Source organism: Cottoperca gobio, chromosome 9, assembly GCF_900634415.1.
Source record: "Cottoperca gobio chromosome 9, fCotGob3.1, whole genome shotgun sequence".
NCBI classification, from domain to species: domain Eukaryota; kingdom Metazoa; phylum Chordata; class Actinopteri; order Perciformes; family Bovichtidae; genus Cottoperca; species Cottoperca gobio.
The window spans coordinates 17,211,154-17,235,200 of NC_041363.1; the positions used below are offsets into that span (position 1 = coordinate 17,211,154).

Sequence of the window (24,047 nt, forward strand, 5' to 3'; positions counted from 1 at the left end):
GGCGAGTCGTCATGTAGACTTGCATTGCAGGACTGTAATTATTCTTCAGCTTTGGGAACCAGCATGATGGTAACCGATATGGAAAACATATTTAATACACACCAGTTTGACCTTTGTGCCGATTTCATTCTCAATTCATTTTGGTTTGCTTCCCAAATGCCCTATTTGATCCTCAGTTGCTCCCAACACAGAAGCTCATACAAGCTGTTTGTACCCGCCCTTTCGAGTGTTTTTGCTCAAACTTTGCTTCACAAAGCTAGGAGCCTAATTTAGTCTGCCACAAATTCGATAACCAATCTCTTCACATGATGGATGGCTTTTGGTGTCGTGGTCATTGGCCACTTAGCCAGAAATGCACCTGCAGTTTACACTTTAGCAGAAATCCTCTGGCTTTGAAATGCTTTTTGCTGTGAGGAAAGTTTGCTGAGCATCACTCAAATGTAAACCATCAGTCAACAAGCAACCATTAGGTTCAGTATTTTTAATCAGGCTAAATATCAAGATAAATGTCTGATGATCTTGTTCGTCTTTTTTTCCACCATGAGCAGTTTAAGGCGTGGGAGAGCTGAACCAACCCTTTTATAAAGTAAACAAACATTTTTAATTCACAAAAAAATTCTAACCTCAAAAATGTCTATATCTTGATAATATTAAAATAGTGTTATGAGTTCTTTTTTTTGTTAAGGTGCTTTAAGAGCTTGTTTAAACCGTTTATAAAGTGGTTATTTTGTTGTTGTACAAGCCTGTGACCAGGAGGATTCTGTTAATATTATCCAAAGAGCTTTGTGTGGCCCACTAATAGACTGCGGACTACAATAATTGTGGTACCAGGGATTAGAGGCGGAGTGGGAGTCTTTAATTTCGCCCTCCTCTCAACTACAGATCAGGCGAGGAGGCGTATAAAAGCCAATCAGAGAAGCTGGTGCAAACGTAACTACAGCATCTGCATCGCGTTGTGATAAGGGTCAAATAAAAAAGAATCCAAACAATTATTTAATTGCCTACTGTTCACATCCTTAATCAATGAATAATATGACACTATTAAAAATATATGTTTTAAAACTGTTTCTTTTTTCTTTTCTTTTTTTACATTGTCCTCCTCCCAACATGACATATGCATTTCCTCTTTAATTTCAGTGTAGGTGTGACTCTTACATTTGCTACTGTACCCCATTTTTCCTATTGAAGTAGATGCCATCAGAAGTAAACTACACATCCCGGAGTGCTCCTCATAACCCCCCCGGTCCAGATCTGTGTGTGATTTTGGCGCTGAGCTGCAGGAGAGCCCAACCACCAGGCCTGGACTAAAAAATAAAAGCAGGGTGCTTTTGTTAAACCAGAGGAAGAGGGAGCTACATATTATTATTTATAATATATTATTAAGAAGAAGAAGACTGCACACAGAAGTGGGAGAGAATTGAACATATCTATCTTGAGCAGGGTTTCTACTAAATGCTCCTACATTGAGGAAGAAGAGCCAGGCTTTGGGATTGGGCAGCAACCAGATAGCGTAACACCCCCCTCCTCCTCTCTGTAGAGAATTGCGTTAAAACGAAAAAGGAAAAGGCCTGCGCTTTATCAGTATTACGGGATTTTTTTTGTTTTTCTCCTTATATATTAAACGAGGACCCGTTGCTGGCTGGTGTATGTGTTTAGAATGGGACACGCTGAAGGTATTGATATTTCTTTTTAAATATATTTTCCCTGCATCTCTCGACTCGGAATCAAAATCTGTGCTGCTCCTTTGCTCTCCTCTTTAGCGACATGTTTGCCATATTGTTGTTGTCCCCCCCCCCTCTCTCTCGGAATGTTTTTCGGGGTCGTAGCTAGCTTATTTTCAGGCACATTTCTCTCCAAACCGCCAGTGATGGAGGGTATAATCACGCCAGACAATTTGATTTAAAGGGGCAAAGTCAGCCATATTGGCAATGGAGCGTTAGCCTAGCCAACATTAGCTTCTCCTTTCATCTTCTTCCATGTGTTATGCACATTAACGGATAAAAAAGAACGGTTGGGAACAATTAGTCGTGTGTGCCGAAAGACAAACGGTCGTACCCCCCGGTGTCGTGTTTGTTTTTTAACGGTTAAAAACGGTCCACATCTTTTTCAACACAATCCCCCTAGCTTTTGATGCCAGGTAGCTTTAGGCTAACATAGCAGAGAGCTATAAGATCATTCAGTGAAACAATTCTGTCTGCGCAGTCGTTTTTAAGCAGGTGTTAATGTTTACCATAACACCTATGGACCCTAAACTAATAACACCGGTCGTTATAGGTAGCTAGTGACCGTAAGTTGACACCTTTTTTATAGATGTTTACATCACCGATATCCACCTTTGCCAACGCTGGGCAAGCCTGAGTGTGTTCACAAATTAAACCACAATCAGTGGATTAGTCTATTCACTGTGAAAGCTCCAATACTTTCAACCTGATTAATGAATCTTAATAGATGTTAAGAGTGTCAAGTATAAGAGGATAAACCAGGCACTGGTAGCTGCTCTTTGTTTTGTTTGGGATAGAAGGCCACCATGTGTTTTGTGTTGATGAAATAAAAACACTAAATGATCTATAGCCTGGAAAAGAGGCACTACACAGATGATTGATTAATGGCTCTCAAACAGGAAACGTCTTAGTCATAAATAAAAGCTTTGTAGAGCAAGTTTAAGATAAGTGATGGGGAAATTTGGATGAGGGTTTTGTCCTGTTTTTGATAGTTTATATACACCATTTATTTAACCAGGTGAAAGTATTGAGATTAAAAGCTATTTTTCAAGGGCCAAGAATACAGTTTAAACATTGTTACAACAATAAACACAAACAATACAAACAAACAACAAATGAGTGAGCACAATATGTAGTAAAAAACAAACAGTTGTAATGCAGCAAACAGGTGTATGTATAGGTGCTATTTTCTTGATCCTTTACATTTCCACCATAGTAATTAGCTCTGACAATTTCAGGTCCTTCTGTACATTATTGCAGAAAGAACCGGCAGCATATTGAAAAGCTTTTTTGCCTATTTCTGTTATAACCTTGGTGACCAACATATGTACAATATTAGGAGAGCGCATGTGTATAAACCAAGATCAATATGGATTTTGGTTTATACACATGGAGCCTATGTTTGACCATACAAGTCCTCTTATTGTCCACTAACATTCAGAGAGCTCTGAGAGTTTATCAGGGCTACACCTTCCAATCTTTTTACTTTTTATTATACATGGATTAATAATTTGGGCAATGAATTGGTGCAAAAGGCTGATTAATAAATGATAATAAAGTATAAAGTAAGCATAATGCAATTGCTAGCTTTGTCTGACCAACAGTCATAAAACCTACACCTATTCACATTTGATTGATTAATTATTCTTCAATTAATCTACTGATTATTTCAGATCTTGAATTCATTTGGAGATTAGGTTACATTTGAGAGATACAGTATGTATTCTCATAATTTTGCCACATGCCATGTAATATTTTATGACTTCAAACAGCATCAAGGCTGGATTACCCGCCAGGCAAAGCTTGGTACTGCTCTGCGGTCCCCCAAAGGCCCCAAGTCCCCTGGTTAGCAATTCTTTTGTTTGCCAGACATGCAAATTTGTTTGCAAATATGCACCACTAAAGCTCAATATTGCCTGAAATGGTAAGAGCAGGTGCTACATTTCTTTTCAAGGTAATGTTTTGGAGATGTTTGCCTCTTATTGGATAGTTTATCAGTGTAGATACAGACAGGAAAGACGAAGTATGACATGCAGCAAAAGTCCCTGGCTAAAAACAAACTGGGGATGTTGCATCTATATATTATGCAGAGGTGTTCTGGCTCTATGATGGACTAATAAGCATAAAAGATGCATACATACATACATACACAATGCATAGAGAGTGGTAGGAGCCTGGGAGACAATAGGTGCCCAAAAAGGGTCATGCAGTGAGCAAATTAATGTCAAGCTGGTGCTACATGTTGTATAATTTCTCAGGGCTTTGTAAAGAATGAATAAGATGATCTTGAACAAGGTATTCGTTAATCTTGGTTTTGTAAACACAGTGTGTTGTTTTGATAATAATATGGTTTCCATGGGTCCTTAAAATCCTTGAAAAATGTTTGTTAATTTGAGGGGAAAAAATAAGACCGGAGTTTTTGAAAATAGACATGGGTGCTTGAGTTTATATATTTGGCAAGAATAGAAATGGAAGTTCTTTTACTTTGTCTTTCAACTTGTAAATAAGTCTCTGTTTCTATCGCTCAATTTACACAATGTATTGTTTTGCTGTGCTGTGTTACCGAAGCCGAGAGAGCACATAGTCAGCCATCGCTGTAACACGGCACAAGCCTCTCTTTACTTTTTGCATGTGAGCTTTTGTAGACTGCTAGTTCCCATTATAAAAAGTGTCAGTGTTGTAACAAAAATGAACCTTGATCTGTGTCTGAGTTGGCTGTGCTGTGTTGGATACTTGAATTTGATGTTTAAGAAGGTCTGAGGTCCCTGTAATTAGTGATAATTATTTAATCAGAGATGACCTGTGTCTCATTTAACTGCACATATATCCGTCAACAGGTCCAGTCAAAGAAAAAGACAGTTAAGGATGCAGGAGCCCAACAATGGATTTCTCCTTCTCTTTCATGCAAGGGATCATGGGAAATACAATTCAGCAACCCCCTCAGCTCATTGACTCAGCCAACATCAGACAGGAAGGCACCTGTGACACCGGCAGTGATCCAGGCGAGGATGGTGGTCCATCCTACGATGCTGCCCTGGATGCAGAGTTTTCCTACCCGCCGTCAGCCGCGGAGGATATGTCGCAGGTCTCTAACGGCTACCCGCCTGTTCTGGGCATGTACGAGCCGCAGGCCAAGTTCTCCATGTACTCGCAGTTCCCCAACGGCTCGGCTAACGGCTACGGGGCCATACGGAGCTACGGAGATCACGGCCTCATGCCGGGGGAGGGGACGGTCCTGAGAGGCCCAGGTCTCCAGGAGAGACCTTTGTCTCCTGTGTCCCCCCCTCTGCCCACACATCACCCACACCTCCACCACCACCACCACCACCATCATAACCCCCATCTCCACCAGCACGCGCATCACTTCCACTCAAACCAACCTCATTTACAAACCCACCCGCACCCTCAGAGTCCTCCACCGCCGCCGCTGCCCTCCCAGCACCACCTGCCCCATACACCGCACATCATGACCCACACTCTCCCCCCTCCTCCCCCGTTAATCCTGCCCTCCTCCAGTCCTCCCCCGTCCCTTGTGGACAGTACCCCTTCTTCTCAGCCCTCCCTCGCCCTGTCCAACACTTCTGGTGGAGTGCTGAAGAAAACCAGCTCTCCAGAGATCAAGCTGAAGATCATAAAGACGTATCAGAACGGGAAAGAGCTGTTTGAATCTGCGCTGTGTGGAGACCTGCTGCAAGAACTGCAGGTAATGTGTGCATGTCTGCGAGCCACACACGCACACGCACACGCACACGCACACGCACACTATGTTTATAGCATTGCTATTATCTTTGACCCTCCCCCTGTCCTATTGCTGCGTCTCGTAAGATTTGCATTTTGCTTTTTGATGTATTTGTTATTGATAACTTGCATCAGCAAATTATAAAATCATATCTTCTTTATGGCCCAAATACATTTGAAACAAACTATTGAGACGTCTGAGGCATTATACAGAGGAAAAAAGCGAATTTATTCACAGACCTTGGACGTTTATTTTAATTATTGATTAAACAAATATTTTGTTATCCAACCACATTAATTGTTCGGCTTGTAAAATACTGAATATTGTCAATTACAATTTCCTGCAGTCCACAGGACTTTTTAAATGAGCTTTTTTTGCCCAAATAATAGTTGCCAACTCGAAGATATTCAGTTAACTCTTACATAAGACAATGAAAAGCAGGAAATCGTCATTTGGTTAGAGGCTGGAACCGGCATCTTTTCGTATATTTCATTTAAAAATGATTTTCATGTTTAATAGATTAATCAATTATATGTTTCAGCTCTACATACAAACAACAGCATACCTTGCACAAAATTACAAGACAGTGTATATTGAACCACAGAAAATGATGTCACATAGTAAATACAAATCTAATCTGTCCCATTTAAAATTCATATTGAATTGTTACACTGTGTGCATGTTGGTTTACTTTTAACCGTCTTAAGAAGTAGATATCTGAGGTGGTTTGGGTTTCAGCAGACCGAGAGATGCATTTTTGAGTTGCCCTTTTTATGTAAAAAGTTAACTGATGTCTCATCACTACTGTTTTCTTTTTTCTATTTTCTACTCTTCAGAAGGAGTCTCAGAAGGAGTCTCAGAAGGAGTCTCAGAAGAATGAGGCCACTCAGATGCAGCGCAGACATGAGAGGAAGAAGGAGAAGAGGAAAAAGAGTGTGAGGCTGCAGCTGCAGGTCCAGGAACAGAACCTGGACCTGTGCCAAGCACAGGCAGGTACCACAGAGCAGACAGAGGACATCCACATCGAGACCCAGCCAACAGAAACACCCCCAGCCCAGACAGAGAAGCCTCAGAAGACCGTTATCAAAACTGAACCAAAGACGCCGAAGGCAAGAGCATGACTGTTCACTCGTTACAGCAGTTTGAATTCTTTGCACACCAATCACTGCAGATTTCAGTGTAGATCACAGTTTCTAGACATTTTAAAGCAGACCAGTGACTCGTTAATTTTCCTGTTTAGGTTCCAAAGGTCCATCATCCATCAGTGATCCAAGAGACGGGCTTCTGTAAGGAGTTTGTTATAGGGGATCTGGTGTGGTCCAAGGTGGGCACCTACCCCTGGTGGCCCTGCATGGTCTCCTCTGACCCGCAGATGAAAGTCCACACTCGCATCAACACCAGAGGTACGGGCCTGTTCTCTCTCTGAATGAATGTGTGAAGACATAAACACTACAGCTTGTTTTCCTTTCTCTGTCTCTCTGCAGGTCACAGGGAGTATCACGTCCAGTTCTTTGGCAGTGTCGCTGAGCGAGCGTGGATCCATGAGAAGAGGATAGTCCTTTACCAGGGGAAGCAACAGTTTGAAGACCTTCAGGCTGAGACTCTGCGCAAAGCCTCAAATCCTGTAGAGAAACACAAAGTACGTAATGACGCTGTTTCTGAATTTGCCAATGTACGTCTTTTGCATTTTTAAACCATCTTGTGTCAATACACATTTGGTTAAGCCAATATTGATAATATTGGTTCTCCAATCAGACAGAAATAAAGTTCAGTTGTTTAGGTTATTGATACGGAGTTAAGATTTGTAACATACATCTATGTTTTTAGTGTTAGTAGCAAAACACTAGTTTACAACACCTGTCCACAGGAGGCTTCATAAAAAATAAAATAAAATGTAAGTTAAAAAGAAAAGAATGCGTTAAGAAATACATACACAAAATGTAAAATACAGTTGTGTCTACAGGGGTGACACCATATCGTACGTATCTTTTTGATGTTTTCTTCTCCAGCTTCTGAAGCCTATCCCTCAGCGGGAGCGTTCTCAGTGGGAGGTGGGTGTGGGCCATGCCGAGGACGCCCTCCCGATGTCACGGCAGGAGCGTACTGACAACTACACCTTCATCTACGTTGACCCAGACCCTCATGAAGGCACGTCCAGTAAGAGACCCAACATCAGAGCTGAGAAACGAAGCCGGCGCTCCAGCGGTTCAATCAGTAAGAAGGAAGAGGGAGGAGTGAAGACACCAGAAAGAGAGCAGCCACCACGGCGGCTGCTGCCACGCAGACAGTGTAGTGTTTCAAACACAGACGACACAATCTTCCCGACTTCAAATGAAGAGAAGAACCAGCGCAAGAACAGCTGCCCGAAAGAGAACGCTGAACAGCAGGACTCGCCACCACCTGTCAGGGCCTGGAAAACAGCAGCCGCAAGGAAGCTGCTGCCTCTTTCCATCACCATGAAGAGGCTGAATGTGGAGATCACAAAGTGTGACTGGCCTCTCCTGCAGAAAAAAGTAGCTCCGTCTCCAAAAAAAGACCAAGAAGAAGAGAAGGAGGAGATAGTGGAGAGAGAGGCCCGGCAGCCCGACCTGGGATACTGCTCACCTGAGGTTAGTGTAACTCATGCAAACAGAAAACTTTATTCCTGAGGTGTCCTGTAAGGATATTCAAATGTTGATGCTTTCAACAGGACAGCAGAGCTAAACCTGAGCCTAGTCCAGAGGAGGAGGAAGACGGGGACGAAGGGGAGGAAGAGGGGGAGGAGAGGAGAGGCTCCCCCGCCAGTCGGAGGAGTGAGGAGGGAGGAATGCAGCAGACCTCCTCTCCTGGATCGCACCACAGTAGTCCACACGGTTTGTAAAACACAGACATGCAGGATGTGTCTTTTATGAATATTTGACTTGTTTGTGAAGTCGGTAAGAGATACAGCTCGGTACTTTTATGTGTTTGTAGGTTCTCAGGAGCGGAAGCTACAGCGACGGTCAGTCAGGAGCAGGTCGGAGTCAGAGAGAGGCAACGATCCCGTCCCGAAGAAGAAAACCAAAAAGGAACAGGTATTAGGACGCCACAGATAACCTGGTGTTCAGAACACAAACAGCACTGCATTGTAAAAACCTTTTTTATTGAGCCAAAGAAGTTTATATATACAGTTTATATATTGTTGTATCAATGCTCATTTCCATTTGTATGAAAGCATTACAAAATGATATAAATGTACATTTACAGATATAAAACTGATATGAAAGATATAGGATTGTATTTTGAGATTGGAACGGGATCAAAATATTCAAATTAAAAAGAGAAAGGGAGAAATTGACAGTAAATAAATGTGTATACTAGAGAGACAGAAAATAAATCTAAGAATAGGAACATAACTCGTAATAAAGCAGTTTGGAACATTTTACAGATTTCTACCTTTTTTTTTTACAAAGGTTTGTAATATTAAAGAGAAGATTTTACAACACTGGAAAATTATACCACCTTTCCTCAAACTAACTTGGTTCAAACTGAATCAAAATTAGCACCACGATAACCTAAACTTCTTGTTTAACCTCCTCACAGGCTGAAATGGCTCCCGAGACCACACTGAGGACCGGTTCACAGAAAGGTAGGGGATCCTTCTTTCATGCCTCCCATGAACCCTCTGTAGTGGGAACTCCGTTTACTTGAAAAAAAGTGAAGAAATGATTGCCACCCTATGTGATCCTCTAGGAGCCAGTGAGATCTCAGATGCTTGCAAGCCCCTAAAGAAGCGAAGCAGAGCGTCCACAGATGTGGAGATGGCTTCTTCTCAGTACAGAGACACCTCTGACTCTGACTCTAGAGGCCTCAACGACCCACAGGTAGGCCTAGAAAACACCCCTCACACACACGCAGAGGAAAATACTGTATTTCTCCTCCACACAAAATATGTATAAACATCAACATCAACATGCAGAAGTCAGAATAAACACAGTATTTACTCGCAGAGATGTTCACAGTGCAACATTTACAAGACAAACCTTCAGCCATCTCACCATCATTGTCTCTGTTTAACTTTGTGCATTTTAATTTTTTATTTGTGCATTTCCAGCTAAATTCATTGTTTCTGAAATGTGAATAATTTATAGTTTTCTTTTGTAATCATGATCTAAATATATCTGCACTGAATATCGGATTGACAAAAGACATTATAAAACATCATCATGGCCATGGAGAATTGTGATGGGAATACTATTTGATACATTAATTAATAAGGAGAATAATAATTTGTTGCAGACTTGATCGCACCATTTAATAGTCTGGATCTTTATCCACTTCAAAGAGCGGTCGAACACAGTTGGTTTACATTTGGTGCACCTGTGCTTTATGAGACTGGATTCCTTCACACAAAACACATCAACGCTCTCGCTCTTTCTTTATCTCACAGGGTTTATTTGGGAAGAGTCTTGATAGTCCAGCAGCAGCAGATGCAGACGCTTCAGATACTCAGTCTGTGGACTCCGGCTTGTCCCGTCAGGACGGCAGCACCGGCAAGAGGGACACCGTCTGCCAGGTCAGCGCAGCTCATGATTCATCTCTGTTGTGCTCTCTAAAAGCTTACAGGTTCAGCTATATCAACCGTCCTTCTCTGTGTGTTTGTGTGTAGATCTGCGAGCTATACGGAGAGGGCTTGGTGGTATGTGAAGGTGACTGCAGCAGACAGTTTCACATGGACTGTCTCGGTCTGACGTCCCTACCTGAAGGCAGATTCACCTGCTTGGAATGCAGAAATGGTGAGCGCACCAGAATACATCTTTACTGTACATCTAATCTGTTGTGTTTGGCTCTGTACTATCACTCTCTCACTCTTTTTCCAGGCAATCATCCTTGTTTCAGCTGTAAAACGGCCGGCCGGGAGGTGACGCGCTGCTCTGTGTCTGGATGCGGTTGTTACTACCACGAGGATTGTGTCCGTAAACTCCCGGGCACCACCAGCAGCTCGGAGGGAGGCTTCTGCTGCCCTCAGCACAGCTGCTCTACCTGCTGCCTGGAGAGAGACCTGCAGCGAGCCAGTAAAGGTAAAACAGCCTCAGCGTTGTTTTTTAGCTTCTCAGATTTCCTGTCTGCAGTGGAAGCTGTGGGTAACGAGCTGCAAAGTGTGAAGAAAGTGTATGAAAAACAAAACCTTAATTCTCCATTACATGTGAGGCTTCTATTCGATGTTATTGACCAATAGTAAGAAGATCAAAAAATGAGTGCAAGGGTCAAGGCTGCACTTCCCTTTAGCATAGATGAGAGGGAAGTGCAAGAGGAAGAATTGGTGTTTTTCTTGATGGGAATTAGATCGACAAAAAATGTGGCACTTTCGTGTGGCCATCAAAAAAGTACCAATACTTTTCCCTTCTGATTTCCTTTAATAACAGCTGCAACACATAAAGGAATCTAACTTTAATCATCATAAGAACTCAGCAGTGACAGGGAGTGAATCTGTCCACAGCTCTGTGTGTGCCGCACAGTATCACAGCTACATGACTCGTGTGACGGAGTGAGAAGTTCACAAAAAACCTGAGTCTGAAGCTGAAAATGTCCCCGTTCTCTGCCTCCTGTCCAGGCCGTCTGATGCGTTGTATCCGCTGTCCGGTGGCCTATCACACAGGGGACAGCTGCGTGGCGGCAGGCAGCGTCGCCCTCACCCATCACATAATGATCTGCAGCAACCACGGCAGCGCCAAGAAGAACGGCCTCCTCACCTCTCCCATCAACGTGGGCTGGTGCTTCCTGTGTGCCAGAGGTAAGCTCTCACAACTGCACACGCTAACGGCCTTCCTGTTCTGCAGCCGGAATGTTTAGCTGTGATCCTGAAGCAGACAAATGTGGAAGTTCTTGAAGTGATAGTTTTCAGATTTTTCAAGAATGGGGTTGTATGATGTACATAGTTAACATAAGTACTTCACACAACCCCTTTTCAAACAAATCCGAACTATCCCTTTAATTTCACCACTCTTCTTATTCGCACTTCACATTAGAGCATCAGCAGGACCTGATCACCCTCCATGATTGGAGTTTTTTTTAAAGGATATAACCTTGAAAACTGAAACCTCATAAACTTTGTTTAGTAAATGTAATCTTTATAATATTACATATTTGGCATTGTTGTTCACGAATAGCAGAGCTGTGAAATGTAATGTTTGTTTTCTATCATGATACTAATACTATGAATGATCCAGGCTGTTACACTGCACTCCACTTAGAACAATCCCATTTGTCCCGGATGGTGATGAAGATTTACCCTTTTTTCTTTCTTTTTAAATGACTTTCCACTCGTTTAGATGTGATGTTTTGCCTGTTGAACAATAAGTTGAGTGCACTGTTAGGCCTCTTTCTGTCAGGACAAACTTTATTTTATTTTACTTGTTTCTTCTGTGTGTGTTTGTGTGAGACTGTGAGTGTTTGTTCTTTCTCTTTTTGTAAGTTTTGGGTAATTTCGAGTTTGACTGCGGCTCACCCCCGTCTCTTCCTGTGTGTCTTGTGTAGGGCTGTTAGTGCAAGACCTTACTGACACCATATTAAGTTCATATGCCTATAAGTCCCACTACCTTCTGACTGAGTCAAATCGTGCTGAGTTGAAATTACCTATGATTCCCTCTCCTTCGTCAGCTACCAAAAAGAATGTTGGGAAAGGTAACTGAACAGTTTTTCTCTTTCTCCTTTTGTCCCACTGGTCTGTGTTTGTGTTGTGCCTGCTCCCCTTTTTGTACGCATCTTTCATTTCAAAGCCTTGAGGTGCAAAATTGATTAACTGGTTAAAAATGCAGTTAATTTTAATGCAGAGTGGCGCAAAGTAACCTCAGCCAAGTTTCCTAACACATTAACAGATAACAGTGGGCCTCATGCAAGAACAGTTTAGTATTCATACTAAATATCACCAAACTAAACTTGTTGTATATTGGCCTTTTCACAGCAGACATTTTGACATGTCACAGCAGGAAAAGTACAGGTGTAAATAACAATTAAGTTAATTCAATTTAGCTACTCCAGTTTCAGCGTCCTGCTATTGTGCATGCTGGCTTACTGTCCCTCCACCATGGCTTACTGGGACACTTGAATAGAACAGAGCAATTGCTAACATTATTACTTACCTGGGTTGTTCCATACCAACTCACCAAGATCTCACAGTTCATATCATGGATTTTCTTTTAAAATATGAATGTGAAGATGTACATTCATTACATTACATTCATGGGGCCTTGCCAAGGAAGTCTGTGTATTGTAAGCCTCATTCATTGCTCATTTTCCACTGGATTGGGTTGAACTTTGAACTGAACATCCAAGAAACACTAAGGATAATTTTATAAATGTGTTCATTTAAATAGTTGTCGCTGAATGTTTTACAGTAGTCAAACTCCAAAACAAAGTACCTTTTTAATATTTTATTTAAGATATTTTGGCTGTACATTTTCCAAAAAGGATTTTTTTTAATATACTTGAAAATATGAGAAATATAATAATAATATTATTATTATTATTATTATTATTATTGCAGATATATAACATTTTTAAAGATTTTGTATTACTCCGTCATAATCTTTCCTCTTAGTGAGTTGGTATTGAATGATCCACTTGTGCTTTTCCTACTATGACAAGTTAAAATGTCTGCTGTGAAAAAAGACTTGTTGCTCGCTTTAACCTGATGAATATCACCTGTTCACTGCATCATCAGCAAAATGTCCCCAAATCACAATGTGAAACTATCTGTTCCGCTTCATTTGTGGACAACTTTCATTCAAGAGTAAAAAGAAAAGCTTCAAGTCCAGTGTCTGCGGGGATATTAGAGGACAAGAAACAATTAGAAAATATTAATACAGCTGCAAGTGATGTCATCAGAGCAACACTGATAGAGAAATAAATATTGTGATAAAAATACTTACTCAAAGTTCAATTCCGGCGACCAAGGCCTTCTTCAGCAGGTGGAACTTGCAACTGCGTCACGTGACACCAGGAGGTCAAAGGACACCCGTCTCTCTGTTGGTGTCGAATGTGACGTCCCATTAGAAGTGAACCTTAAGTTAAGAATGTTTTATCACAGTATAAGTTTTCCTTCAAATTCAAAGAGGAAACGATTCGATGTGGAGTCGGATGCTAAACAATATCTTGGTAAAGCGTTCAGTGAGGTGACGTCGCAGAGATGGTTGAGAGAATATTATTCAGCAGAAGATTTTCTAAAACATGCCAATATTATCACTAATTCTTGCCAAATAAATAATACATTTACAAGCCTATTGTAGAAATACATTTATATTTAGTTATTAATATTTATTTTAGTTGATTTCTACGTCTTATTTAAACTCTAAATTATTTTAGATTAAGGCATTATTATTCTCATTATGATTTTCAAAGTCAAACAAGCCGTTTTATTCTTCCTGTGGAGAAAGACAGGCTATCTGTACGACAGATCCTGACAGTATCACTTGTACGTGCCACTGAAGAACAAATCTGTTCATATGTGTGGTTCCTGCACGAGGCCCATTGTGAGATTTGTTTGTGCTGTGCATGAACAGTCAATCTGGGTATATATCTCTGCAATTAACAAGATATATCGAACTTTCTTTTTCGTCTTAACTTTCAAGGAGTACAAAGTCTCCGCTGGGAGAAAATTGGTCATCAAACCTCCAGTACTTAAACTACATTACTGAACTGTGCAGGATGCTCTGGATTAGTTCAGGTTCTGTCTGTGGTTGTGGATCACTACTGGAGGCCCACTGCTTCTCTGCTTCAGCACTCTGGGCTTGTTTTTGATTTTGAAAGGCCTCACCTCTTTTTATGCCGACTGCAACTAAGTTTTATTTTTGACTGAAATTTTCAGATGAAATGAAATTTTGCTCCCCTCATTTTCTCGAGCTTGGACCTGCCTTGAATGGAATATTATCTCAATCAGGAATATATTTGATTATTGAGAATAGTGAAATTACTATCTTTTAATGTTGGCATCTAAAGACGAAAAAACATTATTTTTTCCAAATTGCAATATAATAAACAATATGATTCCATGCAAGCTGGTCTGTGCAGGATGTGATATGCGTGATGGGGAAAGTTTGCTCTACTGGCAGGACTGCATGCCTGCTTTTTGCCAATAGTTTTGTTATTTGAGTATAACCCTGATTCATTGTTAACTCGCTGGCTGATTTTATTCCTGTGCTGCCGCATGTATTTCCCATAGACTGGTCTTGGTACAGTGCTCTGAATCTGATTGCCAGACATGCTGTAACTGCTGCAATAAAAGTTATAACCGACCTGAGATCCCCATACAAAGGTTTCAGTCTTTTTCATGCAGTACGGCTCTCACAGGAGCCTCCACTCAAGCAAAAAGCTCCTGGCCTTAGTTTTTCCATATAGAATAATACCCAGATGTTATTATGGTAGCTTATTAGATAACAATGTTTTCCCTACAAAGACACTATTTTCATATCACACTAAATGTTGCAGAACCACAACTTGTTGTATTTGTAGTAGTTATACTTTTATTAGGCTTGTCTGCAAATGAGATTCAGAGTTTGTCCAGGTTTTAAGGTGCATCACCTAATCATACACTCCTCCTCTCTTTGCATACCCATTTCCCACAACGCATGCACACACACACACACACACACACACACACACACACACACACACACACACACACACACACACACACACACACACACACACTCTTATACATCCATACAAATGTAGGAGGCAAGTTGCTGTGCTGCGACACATGCCCGGCTTCCTTCCACCCGGAGTGTCTGGAGATGGAGACGCCGGAGGGAGCCTGGTCCTGCAGTGATTGCAGGGCGGGGAAGAAACCTCACTACAAACAAATTGTCTGGGTCAAACTGGGCAACTACAGGTACGCAGGGAGCAATGCTTATAGACTGCTGAGAGTTGTGCATCTGTCAGTTTCTGGTACGTTTACATGGTGTCTCGTGATATTCTGTATTTGTCTTGTCATCGAAAATATCCCATGAAAAGACCAGTTGGAACAAATTGATTTTGGGCTGAGAACCACAGACAGGCGAGGGACGGACTAACATATTGTTGGTATTTTTATAGCATTAAATGTATAAAAATATATACAAAGATATGGAATATCCACTCAGAGTATACATGTAAGAATTCTGCCTTTCCTTTTTATAAAAAGCATAGTAGGAAAAGCTTTTACCTATATTTCTTTATATCAGTAATACTATCTCTTTATTTCTGTTGTTTCATCTTTTTATTTGTATTCATTAGTCTTTTTTACTTCATATTTATTATCACTATTCTATATCTCTATATCCTCCTACATGTACATTTACTCAAATTGAACTGAGGATTCATGTACGCCCCAACATTTCACAAAATAAAACTGTGGGGGGGGAAACTTTAAGGTATTATTTAAGTTCAGTGCTTTGCTTCCTCACACTGAATGAGGATGTGATATTATGGATGCAGGTTTTCAGGAATCACTGAGCACAGCAGTGGTTTCCTGTTGCACACGGGATAGGGTGGTAATGGGACACAAATGATATCAGTTCCATTTAGGAAAAATAATTATGTGCCAAAAAAACACATTTCTATTTTCCAAACATGTCGATCTTATAGGTCGGAGATCTGAGATTTCTTTAGGAGCTAGTGAAAACATTTGTTGTTGCCAGAAACAAATTCAGAAAAATTGTTTTTCACCACACTTTGTGCTGTCCTCACTTTTCAACGTCCCTGTCCCGTTTCAATTGCAGGTGGTGGCCAGCGGAGATCTGCAACCCTCGCTTGGTGCCGTCAAACATTCAGAGCCTTCGCCACGATGTCGGCGACTTCCCTGTCTTCTTCTTTGGCTCCCACGACTACTACTGGATCAACCAGGGCCGCGTCTTCCCCTATGTGGAGAATGACAAGAACTTTGTCACGGGTCAGATCAACATCAACAAAACCTTCAAGAAAGGTGATTTCTTCCTATAAAGTTTCCTCGTTCTTCAAGACAAATTGGTTGTGATTTCATCCATTTTAAAGATGCAGAAAAGGATGAATCTCTGAGATGTATTTGGTGTGTTTCTTTAGCTCTGGAAGAAGCTGCTCGGCGGTTTCAGGAGCTTAAGGCACAGAGGGAGAGCAGGGAGGCTCTAGAGCAGGAACGCAACTCTCGCAAACCTCCACCCTACAAACTCATCAAGGTAATGTCATTTTAACTTCTCACTTTAGACAAATAACCCACAAATTGTATAAATTGATGTTCTATTCAATAAGTCTTCAGTGTTTTGACTGATTGTGTGGGTGTTTTCTTTTATTAGTCCAACAAACCAGTGGGGAAAGTGCAGGTGCATGTAGCTGACTTGTCGGAAATCCCACGATGCAACTGCAAACCAGCAGATGAGCATCCTTGCAGCCTTCAATCTCAGTGTCTCAACCGCATGCTGCAGTACGAGTGTCATCCGCAGGTCTGCATGCATATTTGTTCTTTAGTTCATTTTTTTTAACAATAAAACCAGACAAGAGAAATCGCACCTCCCAACTTCTTATCTTTGTTTATGTTGTTGTTGTTGTTGTTGTTTAGGTGTGTTCTGCAGGAGAAAGTTGTGAGAACCAGTGTTTCTCCAAGCGGCTGTATGCAGAGACAGAAGTGATGAAGACGGACGGCCGTGGCTGGGGCCTCATGACCAACCAGGCTCTCAGGAAGGTCGGTGTTGAGTTCAATCCTTTCAGCCAAAACGGCATCAACGTGTCTTTATAATGGCCTGACTATCAAGCTTTTAGTCTTAACCGGCTTCCTATAATATAATCAGATATACAAAACAAACCTTTAAAAGTCAAATTTAATATCGGAAACAATGCAGACTATCTGTCAAATTGAATTCTGAATGTTCACAATGATCATTTGCCCTGCTGAGCCAGCTCTGCACTTTGTTTACAGCAAAATAATCCTGGAGTTTACAATTTCAGGAAATGCAGATTGGTCAACATGCTTTAGGGTCTTTTGTATTGGAAAACACTATGAAGGTTTGCCTATATTGAAATTCAAAAACACCTAAGAGACAGTTGGACAACTGACAAATTCCAAGATCTCCAATATGTCGGTCACAAAAAACATATTTTGTAATGGAGGATTAATAGGGCAGTTTCAGTTTCAGATTTGAGCTTGTGTGAAAGATGTTCATCCACTCTCACTAATTATAAGTCATTTTAAATGAGGGTGTGTGTAAAAAGTGACGTTTATTGTTTCCTCCAGGGGGACTTTGTGACCGAGTACGTGGGAGAGGTAATCGACTCAGAGGAGTGCCAGCAGCGAATCAAACGCGCCCATGAAAATCATGTGGCTAACTTCTACATGCTCACCCTCACCAAGGTAACATCAGGGACGCTGATGAACATTGATCAGAGGAGAGACTTGTACCAAGCATTTCTTAAACCCTGCTCTCTTAATGTCTGTCATTCTTCGTAGGATCGTGTGATAGACGCCGGCCCTAAAGGAAACTCGTCTCGGTTTATGAATCACAGCTGCAGCCCAAACTGTGAAACACAGAAGTGGACGGTAAACGGAGACGTTCGCATCGGACTCTTCACCCTCTGTGATATTGAGGCTGGTGAGTTCACCTAGAAACATAACACGCGTATATAAACTTGTTTTGAATTTTCAATCCGTTTGGATTTTGTTTTTGAAGGACATTGTTTTTATTTAACAATGTGTTACAGTGTTTTGGTCACGGTAATAACTCTTTAGACGTTTCGTGCACTCGACGCGACCATGATGATGCATTTAATGTGAATCTTGTCTCTGGTGTTTCCGCAGACACAGAGCTGACGTTCAACTACAACCTGCACTGTGTGGGCAACAGGAGATCGTCTTGTCACTGTGGATCAGACAACTGCTCTGGATTCCTGGGTGTGCAGCCAACGGTGAGCACGTCAACCTCTCGCCATCAGCGATCCAGTTCTACAGCATTCTTGACTTTAGAAGCTAGTGTCTGATACCATTTTGTCTTTTTTTCATTTTCTTTCAGAGTGCTGTGGTCATGGAGAAAGAGGAGAAGGCCAGGAACGCCAAGCTGAAGCCAAAGAAGCGGAAGCTGCGGCTGGAGGGCAAACACACGCACGAATACTTCTGTTTTTGCTGCGGAGAGGGAGGCGAGCTGGTGATGTGTGACAGAAAGGACTGTCCAAAAGCGTACCATCTGCTGTGTCTCAACCTCACCAAGCCGCCATACGGTAATGACACAATAAGCTTGTATTTCTGTGTGTGAACCGTTCAAATTTGTAGGTGAACAATGTAAAAATTGTGCCGATTACAGATAATTTTCATGCTCATTTCAGCAGCATAACGTACCTGCTGTGATGCTACAGACGTATACAAAAATATATACTAATTACTACAACCTAACAACTTCTTTCAATAATAGGTCAATTCCTAAAACAATGTGCATCCAAACTTTTTTGTTTGTGACACCTCAAATCAGGCGCTGTCTACTTGCAATGGCTTGTGACCGCTTTAAACTAAATAATGTATAATTGTCCTTCGTTGCAAAACTTCTCGTCCACTCTAATGCTCAAATCTCAGCCTTTTATCCATCCCCTGCTCCAACTGCAAAACAAAAGGTGATCGCGCCTTCTCTCTGTTAGCCCCGACTCTCTGGGATCTTCCCCAATCTGTCAGACTTTGTGTTTTACCATCTTCATCATCAAGCCTTTTTATAGATCTCCACCCCTGTCGCATATTTTTTGTTTGTTCTAGTTTGTTCGGTCTCTCATTGTCAATTAAATGTTTTACTTAAACCTGTTGATCATCTCACGACCCCTAAGATTGATCTTTTAGTGGGGTCTAGACCCACAGGTTTGAAACGATATTGATCTCCATGTCTGTCTGCAGGACGTTGGGAATGTCCTTGGCATGACTGCAGCGTTTGCGGAGCCCCCGCCTCGTCTCTCTGTGACTTCTGCCCTCGCTCGTTCTGCCGTGAGCACGAGGCTGGGGCGCTCACCTCTTCTTCCCTTGAAGGCCGCCCCTGTTGTTCCAGTCACAACCCCGTCAGTCCCCTGGGCTCCAACTCCAGTTTGACCCAGTCGCGCCACTCTGCTCTGAGTCCCATCAGCGTCAAAGAGGAGCCAGAGCCGGAGCCGGACCAGCCGGCTTCAGAGTAAAACAGCAGCTCTCTCAATACCTCAGTCCCCGTAGAGTGCGCTCCTGGGCTCCGATCCACCTCTGATCTGAAGCAGTGCACGACCAAAGGGAATACAGTGCTTTTTGACCAGTGTGATGGCCGAGCCGAGAAACACCGACGAACAGCTCGACGCTGTTTGAGTCGAGCGCAGAGCAACTGGAGTGACCAGGCATCATTGTGCGCCTTTTTCCCCTCCTCTCTTGCCATAAAACCACCGACACTCTCTACAGCTCGCCTGCGCCCATCGGAGGGCCACCACCTCATTATGGTTCTTTTTGTTTTTGTTTTTACAGCTGTGGAATCTTTTTTGTGTTGTCACGTCGTCAGATAACGGCACTTTGCAGAACTCAACGAGCGAGGTGGAGGGAGAGGTAGAGAGAAGAGGAGGAGATGTGCTGCTGCTTGTTTACCTGCTGTAAGTCGTGGTCGGCGTCTCACACACAGGATGGCTGTACGGAGACGGGCCAGCCTTTCTCCTCCTCCTCCACAGCCAATCATCACTCCAGACGTCATCATATTTACTTCTTCTTCTTCTTCTTCTTCTTCTTCTTCTTCTTCTTCTGCTTCTTCTTCTGCTTCTTCTTCTTCTTCTTCTTCTGCTTCTTCTTCTGCTTCTGCTTCTTCTTCTTCTTCTTCTTCTTCTGAAAGGGGAGAAATGACCAATTTTGTGCAATTCTTTTCAAATACACTACATTCCAACCTTCCTTAGACATGATTTTAATATACTTATGGGTATAGATGAATATAATTATATACAGTATCTATGTTTGTTAATGTTTACAGACAGATTCTCTCACTTCATCTCGGTGAGTGGTTGTATTATGTTTGTTTGTTTAGGTGTTAAGCATTACGCAGACCTCCTTGTGAAAATAGTCCTATTAAGGTGAAATATAATGGTATATAGTGTAATGGTATGACATTACAGAAGTACTTGTGATTTTCATATTGCCAATCTCACTCGCCATTGTGTACATAATTGGCTCATAATATTGTAAAGTACGTAAAGATCAGGAGGGACGGAGCCTCGCCTCTCTGGTTGTTCCTGGAAGAAGGAAACGCTTTTTTAAACAACAAGACAGATCCTTTTTTATTTTCTTTTTTCGATAAAGTTCCCACATTTCCTCCGAGCAGTTACTGTCATTTGTATTGTAAATGGAGGGGATCAGCTTGTGATCACTGGTGCTGTCTTAAAGTATTGTTAATCAGCCTTAAGTTTGATTCTGGCTGTTGTAACTACTGCCCAGAATGCAGTCCATTTCAGTAACGTCGTGTACTGTGACCGCTTTGATGCTTGTTTTTTGTTTTGCCAAACTTTTTCTGAAAAGCACTTTTACACGGCTTGTCGCTACACAATTTAGCTAGGTTATACATATACAGAAATGTATATTAAAAGAACATAAGACAAGTGTTTCAAAATGGATACCTCTTCTTCTTGTAGTAACGTCGGAATTAAAACTGTGTTGTAACTTTTTCCTCTCGGTCAGAAACGTGGTGAGTTGCTGGCCGTGTTTTTTATTTTTGTTTTCGAGGAAAGTGGTCTAAATGCTGCTGGTTTCTTTTGGCACAAGTAGGAATGACTGCCAGCCCGGCTTCGTACAGAAAAGTCCACAGTGTCCTCGAGAGGCACTTTTTAATTTTCCACCTGGAGAACATCCTCAAGGCTGGGCTTTATCTAAAGACGTAATGGTATAACAACAGTCCAGTCCAGTATGATGTACAAATACAAACTTCTGTACAGTGTTTTTAAATCTCTCATCTGTCAAATCCAAATTTTTTGTATTTATTGCACCACATTTTATACCTTTTCTTTTTCAAACACTAGTGCAGTAATTTGTCTCCCTCTCCACCACGGTGTAAGTGAAATAGACTATTTAAAAAAACATGGGGAGTTTTACATAATATATCTGTATTTAGTCATTGCATATGTTTTGTTGTTATTTTACATTTGGTGTAATGATTCCACACTTTGGTAACAGCCGCTGCTGATTGACCTGTATCGTGACTCACTGTAATTGGTGTTAAAGCAGTGTGAAGCAGTTCAATATAGGAATGTAAAGTTTCAGTTTCAGAAGAGTGTTTGTGTGTTGTTTTTTTTTTTTTAAAGCCTGGACTGAAGGAAGTGTATCTGTAAACTGTATCGCAGCCTTTTGCTTGTGATTCTGTTTGTGTTTTCTGCCCCTACATTTTTTTGATTTTGTTTTAAGTCTCCTGTCGTGGTCGGTGTTAACAGTCAAGCCACAGGGAGAAACCGTGCCAATGTTTCCAAATGATTTCAGTTCATTTAGAGTCTCTTTGAATGCAGAGAGTAAATACACTCAGTCTCCAGTTAAGTAGGTATACAGAGCTAAAGCTAATGCAGTCTTACACAACAGTAAATGCAATAAGTTATTAATAATAATAATATTTTCTTTTTTTAGACATATGTTGATTTAATTATATGGTTATTTTGGAGGCTTTTGAATTGCATTGTGTTTTACTGATGGGTGTTTCTGATATTTATTCTACTCTCATTGATACAAACATGGTGGATAAGATATAAGAGAGGCTTCCCTTTTTATAATGCAATACAATTCAACCGCACCACAAACTGCATCCAACAAAATGATCATACAGTTGAATCAACGCCTCTATAAAATAGTTTTAACAAAAACTGATTATAACCTTCATGAAGGTAAGATCTATTGCATTAGTTGTTGTGTTGGACTCAATTTGTTTTAGCTCTATGTAATTAATAAACTGAGTGTAAATTGTGAGGGAAAAAAGGGTAAATGGAGCAGCCATTGAATGCAGAAAAGGGAGAAAATTCCAGACATGATTTAAGATTTAAAAATGTTTTTAAAAAAAAGACTTCTAGTCTCAAACTACACATCATTCTGCACAGTTAAGGTCAAACAATTAAGTAAAGTAACATAAGCCAAAACACATGTTTGAGTGGAGGAACACTTCAATATGCTAAGTATATGCACATAATACATAACGAATGCATGAAGCAGACACTTGATCGGATAAAGAACGCAGAAAAAAGCTTTGACTTATTTTTCTGCATCATTTATCATCATGTTCAATGTTGTCACTCTTCTGCACTCATCAGCTGCTCTTCTTTTGTCTTTCTCTTATTACTGACCCTTTTTAGGAAGCCTTTTTTTGTGGATTCTTGAAAAAAGACAACATTTTATTTTAGATTTCTTTATCTTTACAAATTTGCCAAACTCAGAGATGCATTTTTGTTCAGTATCAGGTTGGTGCATCATTAGGGTCACTTCACTTACAAACTCAAAATGGTCTGCGTGTCTAAACTTGAATATTTTTTTTATTTATTGATGCATTTCTTCTTACACAGCATTCATGCATGTGTGATTATCAGACCACATGCATCCTAGATTTGTGTTTTTGACTTCAGAGAAAACGTGTGACTGATGAGTTGTGATTATATCACTGGTCTTAAAGTTCTTTAACTCTTTTTTTTTAAGGTGACTGAAATGCATGCTTCCAACATCAGACACTGGTTTAATCAACTTCAGTCTTTAAATGCCTGATTTTAATGCCAATGTTTTGTTTTTGTTTTCCTTTGTGTGTTTTCTACCATGTTGCACAGATCGTGCAACAGCCTTTATTTTTTTGCACCTGCAGATCGCATGATCATGAATTACTTTGTGCCAGTTTGTCCTCTTCTGTCCCTCTCAGCTGATGCAGCAGCAGTATTACGTATGCATCATTTAAGTGTCCCAGCGTGCATCATTTCATTCACTTAAAATACTCTCTGATGTATGTTTTGTTGGTTTATTCTCATTGTAGTGCCCACATTAGTTTTTTAAAGAGATAGCATGTTTGTTCTCATTTAAGTGACCCTTAAATATGACTGAGGAGGAAGTGTCCAGGATTATAATTTTTTATATACACTTAAATTTAGGATGCCCTCCCCCATTGTATGTCAAAGGGTATGTTTCAGTTCACTGTGACGTCTTTTGTTTTTTGTGCAATGTTGCCGACTAACTCTTTTAATTGACATGCTGTCATAGGAGAAATAGTGTTTGAATAAATAAATGAAATCACCTTCGTAAGCACTCATCTCTTTTTACTCATAGTAAAATTACTTACAGTAACTCTAACTGGGGTCATATCTATCTCTCTTGGTGTTGCTTCAATTAAAACGTGGATGAACACAAAATACCATGTTGATTACTGTTCGACCTGTGTTACTGCATACTGCATATTGTTGAAGACCTTGTAAATAGTTTGCATTGAACTTGCATAGAATCATGTTACTGTGGCGTGCTCTTTTTGCCTGTACAATTCTGCTTCTAAATGTGTGTGACTGTTGAGACGACACTCTTTTTGTACATGACTGTCTTTTTATTTGAGAATATTGATTCTGTCCTTTTTCATTCTAAAGTTGAGTTTGAAGAGTTCAGACATGCCTGAAGTTTGACTTTAATAAAGCTGTACTCTGTCTCAGTGAAA

General features: G+C 41.0%; 1 protein-coding gene and 1 long non-coding RNA gene across 5 annotated transcripts; one reads left to right on the forward strand and one right to left on the reverse strand.

Moving 5' to 3' along the window:
* Nucleotides 1-1,298: 1,298 nt before the first annotated feature.
* On the forward strand, nucleotides 1,299-24,047 carry nsd3 (nuclear receptor binding SET domain protein 3). 4 transcript variants are annotated; one of them, XM_029439184.1, is made up of 25 exons: nucleotides 1,299-1,673; nucleotides 4,559-5,424; nucleotides 6,297-6,569; nucleotides 6,701-6,863; nucleotides 6,945-7,099; nucleotides 7,470-8,069; nucleotides 8,150-8,312; nucleotides 8,413-8,513; nucleotides 9,022-9,067; nucleotides 9,172-9,302; nucleotides 9,869-9,994; nucleotides 10,088-10,214; nucleotides 10,299-10,499; nucleotides 11,033-11,212; nucleotides 11,956-12,102; nucleotides 15,151-15,307; nucleotides 16,176-16,378; nucleotides 16,495-16,607; nucleotides 16,725-16,871; nucleotides 16,988-17,110; nucleotides 17,660-17,776; nucleotides 17,873-18,014; nucleotides 18,221-18,327; nucleotides 18,432-18,636; nucleotides 19,295-24,047. In XM_029439184.1, exons 2-25 carry the CDS (start codon nucleotides 4,603-4,605, stop codon nucleotides 19,564-19,566), a joined length of 4,821 nt encoding a protein of 1,606 aa, XP_029295044.1. In that variant the 5' UTR covers nucleotides 1,299-1,673; nucleotides 4,559-4,602; the 3' UTR covers nucleotides 19,567-24,047. The 4 variants fall into 4 exon arrangements, with proteins under 4 accessions (XP_029295044.1, XP_029295046.1, XP_029295045.1 ...); XM_029439186.1 differs by having other exon boundaries at nucleotides 12,079-12,102; XM_029439185.1 differs by having other exon boundaries at nucleotides 6,300-6,569.
* LOC115013159 (uncharacterized) lies at nucleotides 8,561-11,124 on the reverse strand. Its single transcript, XR_003832769.1, has 2 exons — nucleotides 10,987-11,124; nucleotides 8,561-10,570 (listed from the first exon to the last, which is right to left on the reverse strand). It is a non-coding gene; the product is annotated as an uncharacterized LOC115013159 (long non-coding RNA).

Coding starts and splice junctions, on each gene's coding strand:
- nsd3 (XM_029439184.1), top strand. CDS start 4,603: ATGGATTTCTCCTTCTCTTTCATGCAAGGGATCATGGGAAATACAATT. Junction 8,514..9,021: donor AGAAAACCAAAAAGGAACAG/GTATTAGGACGC, acceptor ACCTCCTCACAG/GCTGAAATGGCTCCCGAGAC. Junction 10,500..11,032: donor CCTGCAGCGAGCCAGTAAAG/GTAAAACAGCCT, acceptor CCTCCTGTCCAG/GCCGTCTGATGCGTTGTATC.